At 47.3% G+C, this 23,078-nt stretch overlaps 1 protein-coding gene across 2 annotated transcripts in view; it reads right to left on the reverse strand.

Annotated features, from left to right (window-relative positions):
* The window catches only part of TNKS1BP1 (tankyrase 1 binding protein 1), a 211,252-nt gene that overhangs the window by 12,031 nt on the left and 176,143 nt on the right, over nucleotides 1–23,078 (reverse strand). For both annotated transcript variants that reach the window (XM_077493184.1, XM_077493183.1), the window contains exons 8-9: nucleotides 17,358–17,518; nucleotides 282–382 (exon numbers count right to left, since the gene is read on the reverse strand). In XM_077493184.1, the coding sequence (XP_077349310.1) occupies nucleotides 282–382; nucleotides 17,358–17,518 (262 nt within the window). The remainder of the gene's footprint in view (nucleotides 1–281; nucleotides 383–17,357; nucleotides 17,519–23,078) is intronic.

The raw sequence follows: 23,078 nt of genomic DNA on the forward strand, positions 1-23,078 counted from the left end.
TTCGAACTGTTCCGAGTGTCACCCGTGCCCCCGCACCTCTGGCCAAATGCACACCCCATTAGCTTGAATTCTGTTCATTTCGCGAGACAACACTCGCAAACCGAGAATATAAAAAAAAAAGTTGCTCGTCTTTCAAAACGCTTGTTAACCACATTACTCGTTAACCAAGGTCCCACTGTACTTGTTAAAATTCAGCAGCTGTATAAACTTTATCTGTTGCCCTCAGTGCATTCCTAATAGTGCGTTACTGTCTATACACAGCTGTAAATGCTCTTTCTTACCTTGAAGACTCTGGTTTTTCTTTTCCAGGTGATTTTGACTCTTCTGCCTCTGGTCTAACTGTGTCATCCTCAGTAGTTTTGCTGCGAGTTTTTAACCGACCCTGTGTATAGATTGTTATAGTTATCGTTCTTCTGATTACATGCTTATTCTATTCAAGTCCATACAGTCATAGTTTTTTTTTATAAATTATTTTTATTCAGTTTTTTCATACATGTTATACATTCAACACACAGAGGCCAAGAGGACAACATAACCTCTCTCCCCTTGGACTCGCAGGGCCGCAATTTAGAACTAACATATTCAAACTAATCAACCTAAAATAAAAATCTAGAAGCCCCTCCCCCCCTTCACCCCCCCCCCAAACTCAACCATCAGCACCAGTCCAGGAGAAATAGAGCACCAGTAAATTAAAATCAGAGTCCAGCTGCGTCATTTGTCCATATGGATGCAGGGGAATGGTTGGTAGAGTGATCGCATATACCTATAGCACAAGCTCTTCACATCAGTGGCAAGAGTACATAGCACCCAACTCCTATCCATGAGATTGTGCAATCCAATAAGCTAAAATGGGGTGTATCAGCCCACTGATGTAGAGGCGTCCAACCACGGCTACCAGACCTTATAGAATTTTTTTCTTGCAGCCCCTGGAAGTATATGTGGCCTTATAAAAATGAATTACGGAATTCATCAGGCCCTTGCAATATGATATTGTAGGAGCATTTGCCTTTTTTCCAATGTAGTAAGACGGCCTTCCTATCATAGAACAACCCTATATTGAGTAAAGTGCGGTGAGCTAGAGAAGGAACAACTTCCTCCACCAAACCTATGAGATATACTCTTGGTGTTGTAGGGATTGGGATACTGAGAACCTCTGACAAACAGGAGGTGATCGCAGACAAGACATTCCTGACCTGCAAACAACTCCAGAAAATATGTTCAGCATTTGCAGGTGAGGAAGAACACCTCCAGCATTCATCCGTAGCAGAGGAATAAATATGCACCAGTCTGGCCGGCGTGTAATAAATCCTATGTAGGTACTTAGTGCATAAGGTGGTCCCTAGCAGATACTAAGCCCTTGTACACACGGTCGGAGATTCCGACAACCAAATCCGTTGGATTTTTTCAGTTGGATTTTGTCCGGCAGATTTTGACCGAAACTGTTGTATACACATGGTCGGACAAAGTTGTCGGAAAATCCGATGTGATGACGTTATTTCGTTATGACGTGACTATTTTCACGCTAGTAGCCAATAGCTTTGGTCTAGGAATTTGATCTGAGCATGCGTGGCACTTTGTCCGATCGGAATTCTCTACACATGATCGGAGTATGTCCGATCGGAGCATTTTGTCTGAAAATATTTCCGGCAAGTTGGTAAAGTTTGTCCGACGGATATTCCGACAGAAACAGTCCGATGCAGACCACACACAGTCGGAGTATCCGACAAAAACGATGCGATATGACACATTCCGACGGAATCTCCGACCGCGTGTACAAGGGCTAAGCCCTTGTACACACGGTCGGAGAATCTGTTGGAATGAGTCTTATCGGACCGTGTCATCAGATAATCCGACTGTGTGTGGTATGCATCGGACTGATTCCATCCGAATCTCCGTCCGACCCAATTTTCCAACATGTTGGAAATATTTCCCGACCAACTGGGCCAGACGGACCTAATCCGATCATGTGTAGAGCATTTTCATCGGACCAAGTGCCACGCATGCTCAGATCAAATTCCTACATCAAAGCTATTGGCTACAAGCCTGAATGTAGTCCCATCGTAACGAAATTACGTCATCACGTTCTGAAAGATCAGATTTTTCGCCAACTTGGCCCGACCGTGTGCATGCAACAGTTTTGGACACAATCCGTCGGACTAAATCCGACGGGCAAAATCCGACGGATTTGGTTGGCAAAATCTCCGACCGTGTGTACATGGGCTAAGAGTTTAAATGGGTGGTACCACATGTCTTCCCAGGCCTCTCCTTGGATTTCAGAGATGTCCACTAATTACCTTTTCCAACACCTAGTTACCGCTGGAGGCATTTTTTTTAAAAGGATTTATATGCAGCTGATAGGGGTTTGTACAACTCTTCCCTGCTAAGAGATCCTCAAGGGCAGAGGGTAGCACCTCCACCTTCTGTGTGGAGAACTGTGTCTGAAACACATGGCGCAGTTGTAAATAGTGATGGACGAACTTCCGACGGGACGTTTCGCGAACACGGACCGCGAACGCGGCCGATAGTTCGCAAACTGGAACGTTCGCGGCGGGCCCCATTGACTTCAATGGGAGGCGAACTTCGCAAACCTACAGGTCAAATTTGCAGCCACAAAATAATTAATAGCTGTGCAAACATAGTCCCACCACATGGCCAATGACATAACACATGTATGGGGTGAATCTGGGATCGACAACTACAAGCATTCTTTTTTTATATGGGAAATTGTTGTGACAATTCAGGACTGTGGAGAGCAGGAAGGCAATGGAGGAGAGGGAAGGTCAGGGACCAGGGTAGGCAAAGAAGAGGGTGCAGGAGATGATCCCCAGCAGCGTGACATACAGCAATGACACCTGCACCGTGATAGAGTCATCTGACACCAGCACCGTGATAGAGAGCACTGACATCAGCAGCGTGACATACAGCAATGACACCTGCACCGTGATAGAGTGATCTGACAACAGCACCGTGATAGAGAGCACTGACATCAGCAGCGTGACATAAAGCACTCACACCAGCACCGTGATATACAGCACTGACATCAGCAGCGTGACATAAAGCACTCACACCAGCACCGTGATATACAGCACTGACAGCAGCACCGTGATAGAGAGCACTGGCATCAGCAGCGTGACATACAGCAATGACACCTGCACCGTGATAGAGTGATCTGACACCAGCACCGTGATAGAGAGCACTGACATCAGCAGCGTGACATAAAGCACTCACACCAGCACCGTGATATACAGCACTGACAGCACCACCGTGACAGAGAGCACTGACATCAGCACCGTGATATACAGCACTGACACCTGCACCGTAAGCAGCATCAGGAGGAAGTCAGCATAGCACAGGGATGGTGGGAGCCCCTCATAATGAGCATAGCACAGGGATGGTGGGAGCCCCTCATAATAAGCAGCCCCAGGAGGATGTCAGCATAGCACAGGGATGGTGGGAGCCCCTCATAATAAGCAGCCCCAGGAGGATGTCAGCATAGCACAGGGATGGTGGGAGCCCCTCATAATAAGCAGCCCCAGGAGTAAGTCAGCACAGCACAGGGATGGTGGGAGCCCCTCATAATAAGCATAGCACAGGGATGGTGGGAGCACCTCAAAATATGCACAGCAGAGGTACAGCCCCAGGAGGATGTCAGCACAGCACAGGGATGGTGGGAGCCCCTCACAATAAGCAGCCCCAGTAGAAATATGACAAGGCTCAACCTCTTCAAAGAGGAGGGTACGGGCATATAGTACGGTGTGCTTTTTTTGGACAAGGAAGTGAGCCAAATGAAGAAAGAAGGTCTCTGTGCTCGATTAAAAAAATTGTTTATAGACATATACATGGTCTACTGGTCACGTGTTGAATTCCGCCGAGATCCATGCCTCATTCATTTTTAGAAATGTGAGGTAGTTAACACTGTCGTGAGCTAGGCGAGTACGCTTATCGGTCACGATCCCCCCTGCTGCGCTGAACGTCCTTTCGGACAGGACACTGGATGAGGGGCAAGCCAACAGTTCGATTGCAAATTGGGCAAGCTCTGGCCAGAGGTCAAGCCTGCCCACCCAGTAGTCCAGGGGTTCATCACTCCTCAGAGCATCCACATCGGCCGTTAACCCGATGTAGTCGGACACCTGACGGTCTAGGCATTCCCTGATGCTGGATCCGGATGACACCTGTCGATGGGTCAGCTGAAAGAATAACCTCATATCCGAAGTCACCAACACATCTTCAAACCGGCCTCTTCTTGCAGGCGCTGTTGGATTGGTACCCGCAACTCCTTCTCTGGGAGTGGGAATTGCTCCTCTGCCAGCGCACGCAAAAGCAGAATGCAGCATTTCTCGAAGCAAGGCCTGGAAGTGCTGCATTCTGACAGCCCTCTGTGACAGCGGTAACATTTCCGCCATTTTGTGTTTGTACCGGGGGTCTAAATACGTTGCCACCCAGTACTGGTCCTTGACCCTTATGCTTTTTATACGGGGGTCCCTATTAAAACACTGGAGCATGAAGGTCCCCATTTGCACTAAAGTGGAAGCGGTGTGGTGGCCTGGCTCCTGCTCATCATCCAGGATAATGTCGTCCTCTTCATTCTCCTCTCCCCATCCACGCACAACAGGGATCTCAGAAAGGTTTAAAGCATGCTCTTCTTGCTCCTCCTCATCCGCCCCGGCACCATCCTCCTCTGACTCCTCTTCAGACTCCTGTTGTTCACTTGTCTCAGATAGAGTAGCCCCCTCTGGGAATTCATCCAGCATTGCGACTTCCTCATCTTCCCGCTCCTGCTCCTCCACAGCTTGATCAATGACATGACGCAATGCACGCTCCATAAAGAAGGCATAAGGTACCATGTCACTGATGGCGCCATGGCTGCGACTGACCAGTTTGGTGATCTCCTCAAATGGCCGCAGAAGTCTGCATGCGTCGCGCATGAGCAGCCACTGGCGCGGTGAAAAAACCCCCAGCTCCCCAGAACCGGTTCTGCCGCAGAGTTCATACAGGTAGACGTTAACTGCACGTTTCTGCTGGAGCAGCCTATCAAGCATATAGAAGGGTGAGTTCCATCGTGTCGGGCAATCGCAAATAAGACATCTGACCGGCAGATTGTGTCGCCGCTGAATGTCAGCAAGGCGAGCCATGGCCGTGTAAGATCTTCTGAAATGGGCCGAGATTTTCCTTGCCTGCCGCAAGATGTCCTGGACCCCAGGGTATTTGACAAGGAATCACTGCACGACCAAGTTTAAGACATGTGCCATGCATGGCACATGCGTGATTTTGCCCTGTTTCAATGCGCTAAGCAGATTGGCACCGTTGTCACACACCACTTTACCAACTGTCAAATTGAGCGGGGTTAGCCACTGATCTGCCTATGAATGCAAAGCTGAAAGGAGTGCCGGGCCAGTGTGGCTCTTGGCTTCCAGGCACACAGATGCAGCACGGCATGGCAACATCTCACCTGGCATGTCGAATAGGTTCTGGGGAGCTTGGGCGGCGCAGCGGAAGAGGCGCTAGCAGCGGAAAAGGAGGAGTCAGCCGAGGAGGAGAGGGAGGAGGATGGAGTAGGAGGAGGAGGAGAAGAAGAGTCAGGCCTGCATGCAATCCGTGGCGGTAAAACCACATCTACACGGGTGCCACGGGTTACATGCTTGACGGCCGTCAGAAGGTTCACCCAGTGGGCAGTAAAAGTGATAGACCTTCCCTGCCCGTGTTTGCTAGACCACGTGTCTGTGGTCAGATGTATCTTGGCACCGACACTGTGTGCCAGAGATACATTCACTTGCCGCTGAACATGGCCATATAGCTCTGGGATGCCCTTCTCTGAGAAATACTTCCTTCCTGGGACCTTCCATTGTGGTGTTCCAATGGCCACAAATTTGCAAAAGGCCTCCGAGTCCACCAGTTTATATGGCAGTAGTTGGCAGGCTATGAGTTCTGACAAGCCAGCCGTCAACCGTTGGGCAAGAGGGTTATCCGGCGTCATCATTTTTTTACGCTCGAACATTAGGCCCACGGAAGCCTGCCTTTTTGCAGAAAAACGTGAGCTTGGCGTGATGGAAGGTGGAGTGGAGGACAATTGTGAGGAGAGAGGAGAAGAAGACAAGGCTGGACGGTGAGAGCCTGCAGTGTGGCTTTGTGTGTTCCATTGCTCCCACTGGGCTTGGTGATGGCTGCTCATGTGCCTTCTTAAGGCGGTCGTCCCTAGGTGAGTGTTGGGCTTACCGCGACTAATGCGTTGACTGCAAAGATTGCAGATGGCAACGCTATTGTCAGCAGCGGACACGTTAAAAAAAAGCCCACACTGCGGAGTCATGTGCTGGTGTCCTGGGAGCGCCAGATGTGACCGTACATGGTCGATGACTCGCTCCTGATACATTTGCAGTCTGCTTTGTCCCTCCTGTGCAATGTAAGTTATTCCTGCTTCTCCTCCCTATCTGCTGGTCCATATCTCCCTCTGAACTCCCCTCCTCTTCCTCTCTTGTGGGCACCCACGTGACATCACTAGAGACGTCATCATCAACGTCACCTTCCCCACCGCTATAAGTAGAGATCTCGGAGTAGGCAGCAACACCGGGGACCAACCTCCTCCTTGGGCTGATCTGGGTACTGTCGTCAGACTGCTGAGTAGTGGTTGTTGCTGCCTCCTCTTCCTGATCCAATACCAAGAGTGGCTGCGCATCAGAAATGTCTTGATATGGATCGGAAAATAATTCCTATGACTCAAGCGGAAGGTATGTGGTGGTGGTGGTGGTGTTGTTGGTGGTAGTGTCTTTGGGGGTGCACATAGCAGAGAGTGAAGAAGAGGGTGCAGATCGAGAGAATGAGGAGGGTGCAGAAGAGTAAGGCTGAGCGAGCCACTCAACCAAGTCTGGTGCGTCCTTTAAAGTAATTGAACGCACCTTCTGCAACTTCCCACTTTGGCTCAAGCCTGTTGCTCCTGCCCTACCCCTACCACCCCTGCGGAAGGGCCTGCCTCTTCCTCTGCTTGTCATTTTTTAAATGACCCTGTGACAAAACTCTCAGTCCCTATACCGATGAAGAACTGCTGCTGTATAGGGCAGCGGTCAGCAGTAGTGCACCTCAACCCTATGTATTGTGGACCGATACCACTCCTTATAGACTGGCAGACTGTACCTCACTCAACCCTATGTACTGTAGTACCCTATACCTTACCAGTCCTTATAAGGACCTTTGTGGACCAAGTAGGTTGTGTGTGAGTGATTAGCAGACTGTACGTCAGTCCCTATACCGATGAAGGACTGCTGCAGTATAGGCAGCAGTCAGCAGTAGTGCACCTCAACCCTATGTATTGTGGACCGATACCAGTCCTTATAGAGTAGCAGACTGTACCTCACTCAACCCTATGTACTGTAGCACACTATACCTTACCAGTCCTTATAAGGACCTTTGTGGACCAAGTAGGTTGTGTGTGAGTGATTAGCAGACTGTACGTCAGTCCCTATACCGATGAAGGACTGCTGCAGTATAGGGCAGCGGTCAGCAGTAGTGCACCTCAACCCTATGTATTGTGGACCTATACCAGTCCTTATAGAGTAGCAGACTGTACCTCACTCAACCCTATGTACTGTAGCACCCTATACCTCACCAGTCCTTATAAGGACTTTTGGGGACCAAGTAGGTTGTGTGTGAGTGATTAGCAGACTGTACGTCAGTCCCTATACCGATGAAGGACTGCTGCAGTATAGGGCAGCTGTCAGCAGTAGTGCACCTCAACCCTATGTACTGTGGACCTATACCAGTCCTTATAGAATGGCAGACTGTACCTCACTCAACCCTATGTACTGTAGCACCCTAGACAGACCAAGTTACCAGTCCTTATAAGGAGCTTTGTGGAACAAGTGGGTTGTGAATGATTAGCAGACTGCAGCAGAAGGGCAGCAGTCAAGTATAATATTCTTTCTATATTTGGAAGAAAGAATATTATACGTGTACAAGCCTATTACCATACCACTGATACCAGTCCTGAAAATAACCTTTGTGGAACTAATAGTAACTGCTACTGATTAAACTGACCCTCACTGCCTCACACACTGCTTCCTGCCTGTGCCTATATAAACTGACAAAACAGAGGCTACTGGAACAATAATTGAAATAGCACTTTTGTGGACCTGATAGTAACAGCTAATGACTAAACTGGCTGTCCCTGCAGCACACACCGTCCTGTCCCTTTCTCTAAACTGACAAAAGACACTCAGGCTGCTGCAACAATCACTAGCACAGCACTGCCTAACCTGAACTACACCTAACACCTATACCAGTCCTGAAAATAACTTTTGTGTACCAAATAGCTAGCAATTTGGGTCACTGTAATCTCTCCCTGCTCCACACAGCAACCTCTCCCTATAGTGACAGAAGAAAGAATGTAAAATGGCCGCCGGATCGGGTGTATTTATAAGTTAGGGGGAATGTCCAAGTGTCCATGTGCTGTAATGTCTCAATTGGCTGTCCTGTACCCCATGATGGATGTGTCATCATAGGTCAAAGTTCTTTTACACAGTAAACACGGAAGTCCGCCGAACAGCGCCAATAGTCCGCCGAACGGGCGGACCGCGAACAGCCGAAATTCGCCGTGAAACGACCGCCGGGTGAACCGTTCGGCCATCACTAGTTGTAAATACCAGAAAAAGTGTGTGTTAGGTAGAATATGTCTTGCTTTCAGTTGGTTAAAAGTTATGACTTCTCCCTCCCTTGTAATATCTCCTAGTTATTTAACCCTCCTGCTAGCCAAAAGCATGGGGTCTGGTAGGGAATAGAAATGAGGCAAGTTGAGGTTCATCCATAAGGGGGCAGATGGAGTGATTCCCACATAGCTGGGGGACATTTGAGTCGTGGCTTTTTCCCAAGCTTTAATGGTTGCTTTCATGAATTCTGTCAAGGGTAGGTTCGATTTTGGGCCTCTATAGAGCGCTAGTCTTAAACTCTCATAGGAGCCCAGATGAGCAGCCTCAATGAGTGTGGTCGAGTCTCCATCCTCCGCCAACAGCCAGCGTCTTGCAAAAACCATCTGACCAGCCAGGTAGTACTTCTGCCAATCAGGTAGTGCCAACCCCCCGTCCCATGGTTTCTGGAGTACCTTTTTGCTTATGCAGGGTGATTTGGGAGACCACAAAAAGGAAAAGATAATACTGTTCAGTTTGTGGAAAAATTATTTGGGAAACCATACTGGAGAGTGCCTTAGAAAATACAAGATTATTGGCAAAAACATAATTTTCAGGAGGTTTATATGTCTTAGTAGAGACAGGGGAAGCCGTTTCCACACCTGTATTTTTTGTGTCAGGCAGGGAACTAATGGTAGAAGGTTTAGTGGTATGTAATTCCATATGTTAGCCGTAACTTTTACCCCTAGGTAAGAGATAACGGAAACCCATTGCATGTGAGATTGTCCTCATCCCCCCTTCGCGCCCCCGGACCCAACGGTAATATTGACGACTTGCTCCAATTCACCTGAAGACCAAGAAGGAATTTATTGAGTACGTGCAATGCTGCCTGTAGAGATGTTCCCAGGTCTCTGAGGAACAGAAGCAGGTCATCTGCATAGAGCGCAAGGCTTTCTCGTATAAATCCTACCTGGATAGCACCCACCTCCTGAGATTGACGCAACGTTCTCACTATAGGCTCCATCATTAGAGCAAAGAGGAAGGGGGAAAGAGGGCAGCCCTGTCTAGTGCCCCTTAGAAACCACAAAAGGCTTTGAAGTTAAATGCCCCAACCTAAATGCCGTCCGAGGGTCACTGTAAAGTAAAGTAAAGTGACCCATCGCCGGAAATTAGGCCTGAATCCCATACTCTCCAACACTCTATGCACATATCACCTGAATCAAAGGCTTTTTCAGTGTCGATAGACACTATAACTTTTTTTCAGGACTTCTGTAGTATCTAATTGTAAATGAGTGAATAATCTCCGCAGGTTGGTGTCCGTGGATTTCCCAGGCATAAATCCCATCTGTTCAATGTCCACCAGTGAAGGAATGACCTTGGCCAGTCATGATGCCAACACCTTGGTTAGGATCTTTTAGATCTGCATTAAGTAATGCTATGGGGCGGTAGGACAAACACTCTTGTGGGTCCTTACCCAGTTTCAACAGAAGAACCATGTATGTGTCCATCATTGAAATCGGGAGGGCTCCGTTTTTAAGGCAGTAGTCAAAAAGGACACCGAGTCTTGGGGCTAGTTGTGCTATATATTGTTTGTAGAAGTCTGCTGGTAAGCCATCTGGGCCCGGGCACTTTTGTGGCAGAAAAGCTAGAATCACAGTTTCTATTTCTATCAGCATCCAGAAGTGTAACATCTGAGTCTGACAGTATGAGGAGAGAGAGGTCATTCAATAGCCCATCAAGCTCACTGATATCATATGCTGGTATAGGGGAGCAAAGTGTAGTATAATATCGCACAAATTCTTCCAGTATACTGAAGGGTCAGTGACCACATTCCCCCCAGTGGTTTTAATCACAGGAATACTGACCGGTATTGTTTGATCCGCTGCTAAAAGGACCAAGAGTTTGCCATTCTTGTCCCCCTGAGCAAATAACGATTCTGCCCTCTTCCCAATTTCAGTTTGGCCCAGTTCCGAAAAGTGTACAGAAACAAGTTGCAGAGTCTCCAGCAGAGAGGTTTAATTGGTTTCTGTCGGAGAGTCGGTGTGGGCACCTGTCGCACTCACGTTGCTTAGTTAGGAGAAGCTCCCCCTATGCATTTTGAGCTCTCCTGGCCACCTTAATCACAGAAATGCATTCTCCTCACACCACAGCTTTAAATGCATCCCGTGGTTGAGTCGGCCGTATCAGCATTGGTTGACCAGTAAGCTACAATGGAGCCCTGTATCTGTGAAGTGACTTGTTCCTTTTGTAACCAGTCTGGTGACAACTTCCAGCCTCCCCGCCTCACCAAAACTGGGAGTGCCAGGGTGACCGAAAGTGAGCAGTGGTCTGATATTCCCCCAGCCAAATATTCAGTGTCATGAACATACATTAGCAGTGAAGGATTGCCAAACGCTAAATCAATTCTGGCAGAGGATCTATAGGTAACAAATAGATGGGAATAGGATTTGACATTGGGATGCTTCCAATGCCATAACTCAGTGAGACCTGTCACAGACATCCAAGTGCATAGGTCAGTCAGTCAGCAGGCCTATTGGTATTGGAAGATTCTAGTGCAGGGTCCAAAATGGCATTGAAATCCCCCATAATTAGGGTAGGTAGGCTAATAAAGGGAGCTAGTTTTACCATTAGGTCATAAAGCACTTGCATCTGTATAGGAGGGGGTAGGTATACATTCACATTCAACATTTTTCAGCAGTGTATGTCCAGTACCACAGCCACAGATCATCCCCCCGGGTCAGAGAAAAACTGTTGAAAAGTGCAAGGGACAGCCTTGCTAATTAGGATGGAGGCCCCTCTGGCGCATTTGGAATGCAAAGAGTGAAGTGCCCTTTGAATCTAGGCTTTGCACGGGATAGGATTTTACTTCCCTCCAGGTTGGTCTCCTGCAGGAGGATGACATGCGACTTCACCTGTTTAAGGTACTGAAAAACAGCTGCTCTTTTAAATTTACTATTTAATCCCCTTACATTCCAGGACACTACTTTAAGGCTGCTATCAATCCGTAAAAAACAGATGAATGGGCATTACATACAGACCAGTAGCTATCCAGCTACATGCTAGATGGTAACCCCTAACCCCCCCCGCTGTTATACCAGAAACTTATAACCAAAAAATAGAAAACAAAAATAGTCCAGTATACATCTTGTACCCAAGGAACAAAAAAATCTGAAGAGGTCCAACCTTTGGTGTCGAGAGTTCGGCATTGTTAGATGAAAAACTTTGTCTCTCCATGCAGAACTCTGTGCCCACCAATTGTAAGAATGGTGCCTCCTTCAAACCGCAGGTTAGAGTGCCATCTTTGGGAAGAGATCTCTCAACAGCAACATTTAGCGCTAGCCAGCACCACAAATGGTGGGGTTGTACCTATGATATTTAAGATCTCTTCATGTATGGCAGGAAAAAAAAAAACACAAAGAGAGAAGAGAAAACCGGAAATAGAACAGGCCACAACCAGGAAGGATTATGTGATGTTAGGGGTTGTCGTCTAGCCAATCACACGCATCTTGTGGAGCATCAAAGAACTTGACCGAGCCCTTGCATTGAACCCTTAGACGGCTGGGATACAACATGCTGTAATTTATTTTTATCAGAATCGTCTCCTTACATACGTGAAAGAGCGGTGTTTCCTCTGTGTCTCAGCAGAAAAATCTGGAAAGAGCATGATGCGAGCATTTTCAAACTTTGAATCCTGATGCTTGCTTGCTTCAGCCAGCAGCATATCGTGGTCTCTATAGTTTAGAAACCTGACTAGAAAGGGCCTGGGCAGAGAACCAGGGGGACTAGCACCAGTGGTAACCCAGTGTGCTCTCTCCCCCACGTATGTGGGTGGGAGATCCTCCAGGGAAAACAGGGTTTTTAAAACCTGTTCCGCAAAGAGGACCGGTTTGGCACTTTCTGCACCTTCAGGCAGACCCACCACCCTCACATTATTTCTCCTTTGTCTGTATCAGTGTCATCAGCGTGGCGTTGGAGCGATCTTACCAGGTCCTTTAGTTCAGACAGCTGGGAGCCCTGGGATTGTGTGGCATCTTCCACCTCCGAGATGCGGGCTTCTGCCATTGTAAGCCTGCCTCTAATCTTGTCCAGGTTATGTCTGATAAGATTACATTCAGAGGCCAGGTAGTCAATGCGCCCCATGAGCTCTGTTTTGGAGGCTGTGATCGCCTCTAGGATCGGACCCATGATTGCCACTGTATGCACCTCTAACTCGGGGGGTAAAGGTGTTGGCAACAGCTCCAGGGCACCATGTGCATGGTCCGAGCCTGATTCATGCTCCACCCTCGCACTGTGCTGTCTGGCACACTGTAAGGAGACACAGGAGCCAAGATGGCAGGAGCAGGGCCAGAGTCTCCTCCACGCTGGGAACAGAGCTGCCTCTGATCCTTTGGCGGCAGTGGACGGCTCTCCTTGGGCTTTTTTGAGGACGCGGACGACATTATTATACTCTCTGGAGTCTCACCTACCTAGTTCCAGGCAGTTTACCGGGTAAGAGTCAGTTTGAAGGGCTCTAAACGAGGTAGTTATCAGGAAGATAGCCGTTCATAAGTGACACGTCTTGCCCTGGTCACGCCCCTCCCTACAGCCATAGTTAAGCAAATCGCAAGGATTGGACAATATTAAAGTTGTTCTGAAAACATGTACTGAACAAAATGTTGTAAGTCATTGTTGAAAAATGCAAGTTGCTTGGCAAACATATGGATTATTTGCCTTCAATATTTTCTGAGTGACAGGCCTGAGCTTTGAATTCAACCACCACCACCACCTTTACCATGCACCCCTCTTTTAGTCATTGAGGTGCAGTTGCATTACATATACAGTATATGCCTCTTAAACAGTTGTCATGTGAACAAGTGTCCCTTTTAGAGGATCTCTGCTCTATTCCTGTTCTGGTAGCAGCTCAAGTTTTGGGATTTACTCTTACTTTAATTTCCATTAACACTAGTAGCCAGGACAATTATAGAGTCCAAATGGGGACACAGTCCGCAATAAAATCATCAATTTTAATCCCTTAGTACTCTATTCTAATCTAAAAAAATTAAATCCTTTGGTCATACTTTGACCATACCCGTCCTTACTCAAAATCTCTAGGCTCCTCACACACTTACTTGATAGCGTTTTCATTTGCCTCCTCTTATAATGCCATACTTTTCACTTTCTCAGAGAAGCTCTTTTGCAAAAGTCAGACATTTTTTTGCTTGTGCTATTAGCCACCTTCTAGCTGCTGGATGTCTTTTAAAATATGTTATCCTATGTATGTATGTAAAACAAAAATTGTATACTTTTCAAATTACCATACCATACTATGGTAAAGTCTGGATCCAGAAAGTAGAAAACTTTTGTTTATCACCATAAACTGAGGAAGGGCCATTTATAAGCCATAAAACATATCTTTTTGGTGAAATAAAGCTCTATGAGTTTCATCAAACAGGATGACACTGATGCATCCATGGACACACCATTTCCGCATTACACACTACGACGGGTGCCTCTGTCCTTTCGGACAACTGACAGGTTGTGACCAGCAAACCAGGTTTAACATATATACGGAGACAGGGGTTTTCTCCACTTGAGCCCCTGGAAGATTGCTTGTCTCACCATACAGGTTAACAGCAACCTCGCCAGTTGTAAGTTATTTAATTTGCTCTTTTTCTACCTAACTTTTTTTTGGCTCACCACTATCACACTCACACACACACACACACACCCTACACTATAAGGGCTCTTCCACCTCTCCTCTCTCTCTTTTTCTTCTGGTGGACACAATAAAGCCAGTAAGATACTGGTCTTTTTGCCTTTTCAGGCTTGACCCCTCAAGCATTTGAGGACCACCACCATTCAAATTCCAGCTAAGAACAATATCACTGTAATCAGTCAGCACAGCCAGAGTGCACATGATGTTATCATGTTGCAAGATTTCTGCCAGGATCAACAGGTATTTTTTTAACTTATCAAACAGGCATAACAAAATACTTCCAATGGTATATTTAACAGATCAAAAGGAGCCAAGTAAAAAAGTTAGTTTTTAGGGCTTACATATACTTTAAAGAGGGGGTCGGCAACCTGTCGATTACGGTCCACCCGTCAAAAACAGACAGTTGACAGGTAGACCGCAAACAGGTTCCTGTGCCTCCAACCCCTACCTTCTAAGTGTTGGTACTTGTCTCCCCTCCCAGCCTCCAGACTCCTGCCTCCTCTGCAGCTCTGCGATGCCATCTATGTCCCAGTCTCTCTCTCTTCCTCCCGCCTCCATCCTTCTCCGCCGCTGTGATCAGTGAACAGTGGAGACCGGGAGGAAGCATGCCTCAGGATGGAGGGAGCTGGTAAAATTAACTTTTTATGTTAAACCACTGGTGATTGGCTGCTAGGACACAGGGTGGTCCTAAGCAACCAATCACCAGCTTGCTACTATGAAAAGTCACTCTGCCAGCTCCTACCCCCCTGTCCAGAACTATGCTGCCTTCCAGTCTCCACTGTGGAAACAGGTAGGACACTGTGCTATGGGAGAGAAGCGGTTAAAGCTAGGGGGGGGGGGGGGGGCAGAAGACACCATTGTGCTTGTGTGTGGCAGGGGAGGGATGATGCGAAGGGGGCAGAGGACACTGTTATGGGCACTCCCATAGCAGTGTCCTCTACCACCCTTCACATCACCCCCCACCTTCTTCCCACCCCGATCCCTGCATTCTGAGCGCAACCCACTCCTAAACCCTGCATTCTGAGTGCAACGCACACCCCTAAACCCTAAATTATGAGAGCAATGCACCCCAAAACTCTGCATTCTGAGCGCAACGCAATCCTGAACCCCTGCATTCTGAGCACAACGCACCCCTAAGCCTTGCATTCTGAGTGCATTGCACTCCTGATCACCTGCATTCTGAGCGCAACGCACTCCTGAACCCTGCATTTTGAGCGTAATGCACTCCTGATCTCTGCATTCTGACTGCATCGCACCCACAAACCCTGCATTCTGAGTGCATTGCACTCCGGATCACCTGCATTATGAGTGCAACGCACTCCTGAACCCTGAATTTTTAGCGTAATGCACTCCTGATCCCTGCATTCTGACTGCAACGCACCCCCAAACCCTGCATTCTGAAGGCAAAGCACTCCTGATCCCCTGCATTCTGAGCACAACCCACTCCTGAACCCTGCATTCTGAGTGTAAAGCACTCCTGATTCCTGCATTCTGAGCACAATGCACTCCTGATCCCCTGCATTCTGAGCGCAATGCACTCCTGATCCCTGCATTCTGACTGCAACACACTTCTGAACCCTGCATTCTGAGCGCAACGCACTCCTGATCCCCTGCATTCTGAGCACAATGCACCCCTAAACCCTGCATTCTGAGCGCAACGTACTCCTGAACCCTGCATTTTGAGCGTAATGCACTCCTGATGCCTGCATTCTGACTGCAACACACCCCCAAACCCTGCATTCTGAGTGCAACACACCCCTAAACCCTGCACTGTGAGCACAACGCACTCTTGATTCCCAGAATTCTGAGTGCAACGCACTCCTGAACCCTGCATTTTGAGCATAATGCATTCCCCATCCCTGCATTCTGACTGCAACGCACCCCAAACCCTCCATTCTGAGTGCCACACACCCCTAAATACTGCATTCTGAGTGCAACACACTCCTGATACCCTGAATTCTAGGCGCAACGCACTCCTGAACCTTGCATTCTGAGCATAATGTCCTCCTGATCCCTGCATTATGACTGCAACACACTCCTAAACCCTGCATTTTGAGCGCATTGCACTCCTGATCCCTGCATTCTGAGTGCAACACACTCCTGAACCCTGCATTCTAAAAGCAATGCACTCCTGAACCCTGCATTCTGAGTGCAACACACTCGTAAACCCTGCATTCTGAGCGTAACACACTCCTGAACTCTGCATTCTGAGCGAAGCCCACACCTGATCCCTGCATTCTGAGCGTAATGTACTGGTGAACCCTGCATAACGCATCCTAAACCCTGCACTCTCTTGTAATACTTATTTTTGTTCTGAGTAAAAATATTTTTATTGCCCGATGATCTTTGACTTCATCAGTGCTGTTCAAGTAGATCTCCATCTCTCGAAGGTTGCCTACACCTTGCTTTAATGTATATCCTCTTCTAGGATTGAGTATGGTAAATGAGCATGCAAATGTACTGGAAAGGGTCACTAGGCTCTTCATTTAAATGAAATAAGTCTTTGGTGCATATGAATGGGGCGCATGAGAAAGTATTTGGAAATTTTTGGGAGAGAAGCTAAGCAGCGCTGGAGATGCTGCACAGTTAATATCTTGGCAGGGTTACAAGTAAGTATCATCTATTATAAAAACTAGCAATATTTATCAGTCGCACACATAAGAAGCAAGATGTTATTCATCAAATCTCTTCTGATCCCTTCCCTTAATTTCTCGAGCATATGCATATTAACAGTCTGTCCACCTTTGTAATTGCCATTTACTGATCCCTTTTCATTTTGCAGCAGCAATGGCTTAGCTCCCAGGCTGGCAAGCCAACAATAATACCAAGAAACATTATTGACCAGTAAATCACAAGCCCTTTAAAAATGTTGTTAATGCTTTCTCGCCACGTATCAGTACAACTTCCCCAAAAGTGCAGTCACTAACCTAAACTGCTTATCAATCATTTTTTAACCAGAAGAATAGATCTTATGAGCTTTGAACAGTCAAAATCAAGTTGCTGTGACTCACAAACATATACATTTATTTAGTCCTACATATTAATAGTGTTACCTTCAGAAGTGACGGCGAGATGATTCCACCAAAAATTCCTTTTTTGTTAGGAGATTTAACTGGTGATGGGGAATTGTCTGGAGTTTCATCAGGAGTTCCACCAGGAGATTTCTCAGCTTTATCCTCTTCATCTGAGTTTCTTTCTGGGAAGTTCTTGGGCTCTAGAAAGAAGTATGGACATTTCAAAACATAAAGAATCATAATATATGTGTATATATTGGAATGGGTGTATATATTATTTCGTTTACCTTTTTTGTATTCTGATTATTTTTTTTGTTATTATTCTATTTATTCTGAAATGTATATATGTAGCCAGGTGCTGGCTGTGTTACTATCTTCATTCAAGAGACACATCTTCTAATGCTATACATTTTCCCTCTAGTGCTCAACCAGGAGATAATCACATCACTTTCTGAATGCAGAGGAAAAGCCTTTCACTATAGCAGAGGATTGGGGGATGTGCAGTCTGGTCCTTTGAAGTTACCATAGACTCTATACTGTTTGAAACTACAAGTTCCAGAGTGCTGAAAGACTAAAGGAATTCTGGGCAAACAGATAAACTGGATTGTTCTGGGTGGGCTCGCTCTCTTGGGACATGGGCTTCAAAGCTGCAAGAGCCAGAGGCTGTCGCTTCGGGTGCTGCTGGTGGGCACTGCGGCCTAGGCAGGGCTGATACCTCTTGCTCTGGGGACTACATCGCTGGATGCAGGTTGGCTGTCACTGTCACCGCATCCACTGCACTGCTGCCTGGCTCCAAATTCCCTGCACATCCACACGGTCATTACTGAGTTCTGAGCCACAGGTGGCCAGTCGGGTGCCTCACAACTCGTTGCTGTCATTCAAGAGTCTGCGCAGGGACTGCTTGCCTCACAGAGCATATATATCTGCTGGATTGGTGAGCAGGCAGAAGCCCATCACATTGTTCTCAAGGACACTGCATGCAGACACCATTACACCTGACTCAACCTCTTTAAGCTGTCATTGCCCTGTAACATCTCAGGGCCCCATTATAGCTAGCTGAAGATCAGCTGAAGGGAAGCTCCTACACAGACCTTTTACCAGCGTACCCTTATTTTTTGTGGCATCAGGGCCTAGGAGGAGTGGACTGACTAAACATCTCCTCTTCTCCCTCTTGTTCTAGGGTCATAAATCCTTTCTTGAGCAATTCATGATAACAATTTGTCTTACTATTATGGTCATATCTTTGTGTCTCCCTGTGAATTCATGTTGCTGCATTATCACACAACTTGGGTTATACCTGTGTCTAATAATCTGTTGGACTTATTTTTCCAGTAAAATGTTAACCTGCAAACCTTACTAATTATTGGTAGAATACAGTCTATGCACCACCACAAGGTGGCCCAAGTGGATGCTAAATATATATATATATATATATATATATATATATATTGTGGTGAATCTCCAATCCTGGGACCGGGTTTTGGGAACAGCCAGCAGTCTGGCTGGATGATTGCACAGGTGGGTCTTGGGCTTAAAACAAAGCCAACACCATGGTTCTGGGCTCCACCCTCCCGAGGAGTCCAGGCGTGTAAGGGAGAAGAAGTGTGCATGTCTGCACAGGTCGGTCTGTCAGAGCAGACAGAGGGTCCAAGCTTGTGGGCTGAAAGAGAAGCTGTTAAAGAGTGCTGAGGTACTGGGTGTACAGGAACTCTGTTAAAGAGCCAAGAGGGCTGCAGCAGAAGTCTGAGCAGCAGTGCTGCTAAAGAGAGCCAGGTGGCTTGGTATTTTTGGTTCTACATACATTACTGCTGTGGAAAGCTGAAACCCCTGTGTGGGCAACTATTTTGTTATCTGACTTTTCTTTCTTTAATAAAAGTGGGCCTACGAGCCCTTAAACGACATCTGGTGTGGATCCAGCTCACTGGTAAGCTCTACCTTTAAGCTAAAATAACCCCCAAATATTACAAGTGGTGTTCGAATGCGGGCAGAAGACTGTGGAATCCGGGTCCTTGCTCTACAGTAAGTTCAAGTCAGGAACTATTGGCTGTGTGTGGAAGTGCAGCCAGGCAAAAGGCATTGCGTGTTGCAGGTGGTGTACCTGTGAATGAAAAGTCAAATTTTTTTTTTTCTGTTGGTATGAACTGTGTTTGTGTGCATGAGACAGCATAATCAGTGTGTGCAATGTGCAGGTGAGAAAAGCTTGCATGAAGAGAAAAGCAACTTGCTTTAAAAGAGACACTTTCATTTTCCTGGACTGTTTAAAGTTGTTCTGGAGTCTCTAAGTATGGGGCGGTCAAAGCTCTTAAAAGAAGCCAGGTTTTCTGAAATGAGAGACAGAGCTCTGTGGTTGGAGGGGTTGTTACCGCCTGAACGAGCCCCATACATACCTGATCAGAGTTTATCAAGGAGAAAAATGGCTGGGGTTGTCCCTAGCAACCCTGGTGCAATGAGTGCACAGGTGACTGCTGTTATGGAGAGTCCACCAGCATTTGAATCTGCAGTGGATTGGTGCAAGCGGCATTTAGCAGCACTGAACCAAGCTACAGAGGAAAGGAAGCCAACCCTCAGTGCAAGGGAAAAGCCGCTGGATGTCCATAACTGGAAGAGGGCTGTTGTTGCCCCTGGCAAAGCTGCTGCAGTTAAAACAACAGCTATTGTGAAAGATGTGAATGTGTCACAGCATGAGATGGGATCCAGCAGAGCGAAGCCCATGCGATATGCAAGGAGAGAGGCTGATCAAAGGCTTAGGATGAGAGTGGTTGCCCATAACAACGCAAAGGAAGCCAATCGGGCTGTCTCTGTACCATGGGCTATGTCTAATAAGGATCGTGGAAAGTGGCTTAAGGAGGAGCCAGTTTATTATGTTGGAGAGAGCCAGCAAAGTTCTGCTGGGAGAGTGCGGTCTCCCATGGCAACCGGAGTGAAATTTATGCCTGAAAGGAGCTGCAGTAGAGGTTTGGTTCAGCGTCCCCACAAAGAGGCCTGTGCATTCCGGCCAGCTGGGAATCGCCAGGAGAGAATCTCTTTGGAAAAAAATCGTCCAGCACCATGCCTGGAATGTGGCCAGCTGGGGCATGGCATGTTTTCTTGCCCTAGGTTGTGGAATACGGCTGGAGATAATGTTGCTGAAGAAGTTTTGTCTGTAGGCTCAGATTCCGGTGAAAATATGTTTGCAGTCACCCCTAGCAACAAGAAGTTTCCTGTTGTGCCTGCAGGGGGTGCTAAGCGGTGGGAGATGCCTGCTGTAGTTTCATCCCATGGCCACCAGGAGGTGTTGGCCAGTAAAAGTGCAGCAGAGGACTGGTGCATAAGACGACGTACTCAAATGAAGATGGTGACCCCAACTACTGCGGTGGGTAAGACTGTCTTTAATGAAATGATGGCTGGAACTGCTGATTTCATGTATAAAAGGACTGGTTACGAGACTGTCCATGATGATGTGAGAGTGACCCCAGTTAGTGGGGCCACTGAATGTGCACTTGAGAATGACTTTTCCCTATATAGTGGGAATGCAAGGGTTAAAATCCAAATAGAACCTGTGTTGATGTCTAAAAGTGTTGTGTCTAGTGACTATCAGGCTCAAGTTGACCATGGGCTAGGACAGCCTACAAATGCGAAAAATGCTATAAGTGTTACTGTTAATGAAAAGTTTAATGCTGTTGGGAAAACTTTTGCTCTGAAAGAACCTGGGGTTATCAAAAATGGGCCGTTGCCTGTAGCAACTGGTGGTAAGACAGCACAGTTGTCCACAGGAATCTCCAGGGAACTTCATGTGTTGGAGTCAGAGGTTGCCCTGGACAACTGCGATGTCACTCTGGTGGGACAGAATGGAACTGTACCGTGTAATGGTAATGTGTTAGTGCAAGCTGCTAGTACTAAAAATGTGCAGGTATATGGTGTATTGCAACCTGTGCTACCACAGTCTGACATGATTTACAATGACTGGTGTAATGAGTCTGCAACTAAGCCAGTCTGTTCTTATGTGTCTCCTTGGGCAGATGGATTGGTGCTGAGGAGTACCGCAGAAGGGAGCGCACATACAACAGATTGGGATAGTTGGAGCAAAAATCTTATCTCCCTGATAGATAGGGCTTTTATGCACAAAAATAAGGTGGACACGGTTTCTGCTGTACCAGCAGGGGAGGCTGCAGAACAGCTTGTACCTGAGGGCGTGATGGCTGCTGCAGGGGTTAACCCTGGTGAGCAGGATGAACCAAATAAGGGCACAGCAGAGACATTGTCCGTGACCCACAAAACTGAGGTTGACATGGAGTGTCAACGTGACGTCACTGGTAGTGTTCTGGAGCAGTTCACTGATGCTGAGCCTGAGAAGTTGGGTATGAGTCCAGCAATTGGCAGCGCTGTGGTGGAGCACCAGGCTGTGTTTACCTCCAGCCGGGAGGAGGTTCCGTTAACCATTGCAACTTTTCAAGTCTCAGCAAGTGAGTCTCTCTGCATCCCCAGTGTCATGAAAGTCCCCAGGAAGGACTTAGGTCTGGAGTCAAGGGCCTGGTTATTCACCAAAGCATTAAAAGAGATTCTTGAACTTTGGGATGTACAACCAATCTATACTAGTGTGTCTCCTCCACAGTCTGATGGGCTGGTACTGCGCAGTACCACTAGGTGGAGCACTGTATGGCAGGCTGTACAGAGCAAAGCAAAACGGGACAGGAATGGTTTATTCCTAAATTTGCTACTTTTGTTAAAAGTTGCTGCTACGTATGCTGCTGGACTACGTGCAGAAGAAATATTTGAGACAGACTTTGGAGAAGTTGAAAATAAGGTCCCCGGGACAGGGGAATGGGCAAGGAGCGTGGATAAAAATACAGATGGCATCAGAACGGGTCAAGTGGTAGGACAGCTGCCTGCAGAGTGGGTGAACCCAGGGGAGGTGGCATCCTGTGAGGTTCCTGTGGGTGATGGCGGCCCTCTAGTATGTGTGCCCTCTGTGGACTCTGCCCTAGCAAATTTTGGAAAAAAAGGCATTGGTGACATGTGCAACATTGAGAGGTCTAATGTTGGTTTGAATATGTCTGTCAATGATGAACCAAATAATGTGTTAATAGTACATGATAATGTGGTGTCCAAAGGTACAGGTAAACCTAGTAATCAATTAGTGACTGCTGAGGCAGGTACCAGAAATAAGAGGTGGGTTTCCGTTCTAAACACTATAGAAATAGGCCCCTTACAGTCTCAGAACAGTACTGCTGAGAGAGTTTTGGGGAAACCAGGGAACCTGAAGCGTGGAGGCAGAAGGGTTGGTAGAAAGACCAACGGGAACCCATTAAGATTTCAGGAGAGGAAGTGCTTATGGAAATGCACTCGGAAGAAAAGTTGGGAAGGTCGCATCAAAGCTCATAGCAGAGTGACAGTAAGGCTTAGAGGGAGACACCAAAGGAGGCATTGGGTGGAGTTCCCCGTTAGGAGAAGCGAGGTTGGACAGGAGGGTACTTCTGTAAATGGTATCTGGCACAGAGGTGCCAAAAGTAACTTGGGTGTTCCGCCCTCTGGGTCGAAACAAGGGGGGGGGATATGTGGTGAATCTCCAATCCTGGGACCGGGTTTTGGGAACAGCCAGCAGTCTGACTGGATGATTGCACAGGTGGGTCTTGGGCTTAAAACAAAGCCAACACCATGGTTCTGGGCTCCACCCTCCCGAGGAGTCCAGGCGTGTAAGGGAGAAGAAGTGTGCATGTCTGCACAGGTCGGTCTGTCAGAGCAGACAGAGGGTCCAAGCTTGTGGGCTGAAAGAGAAGCTGT

The sequence above is a fragment of the Lithobates pipiens genome, unplaced genomic scaffold (genome assembly GCF_037356315.1).
Source record: "Lithobates pipiens isolate NorthernLeopardFrog02 unplaced genomic scaffold, aLitPip1_a1.2 Scaffold_19, whole genome shotgun sequence".
In the NCBI taxonomy this organism is placed as follows: Eukaryota; Metazoa; Chordata; class Amphibia; order Anura; family Ranidae; genus Lithobates; species Lithobates pipiens.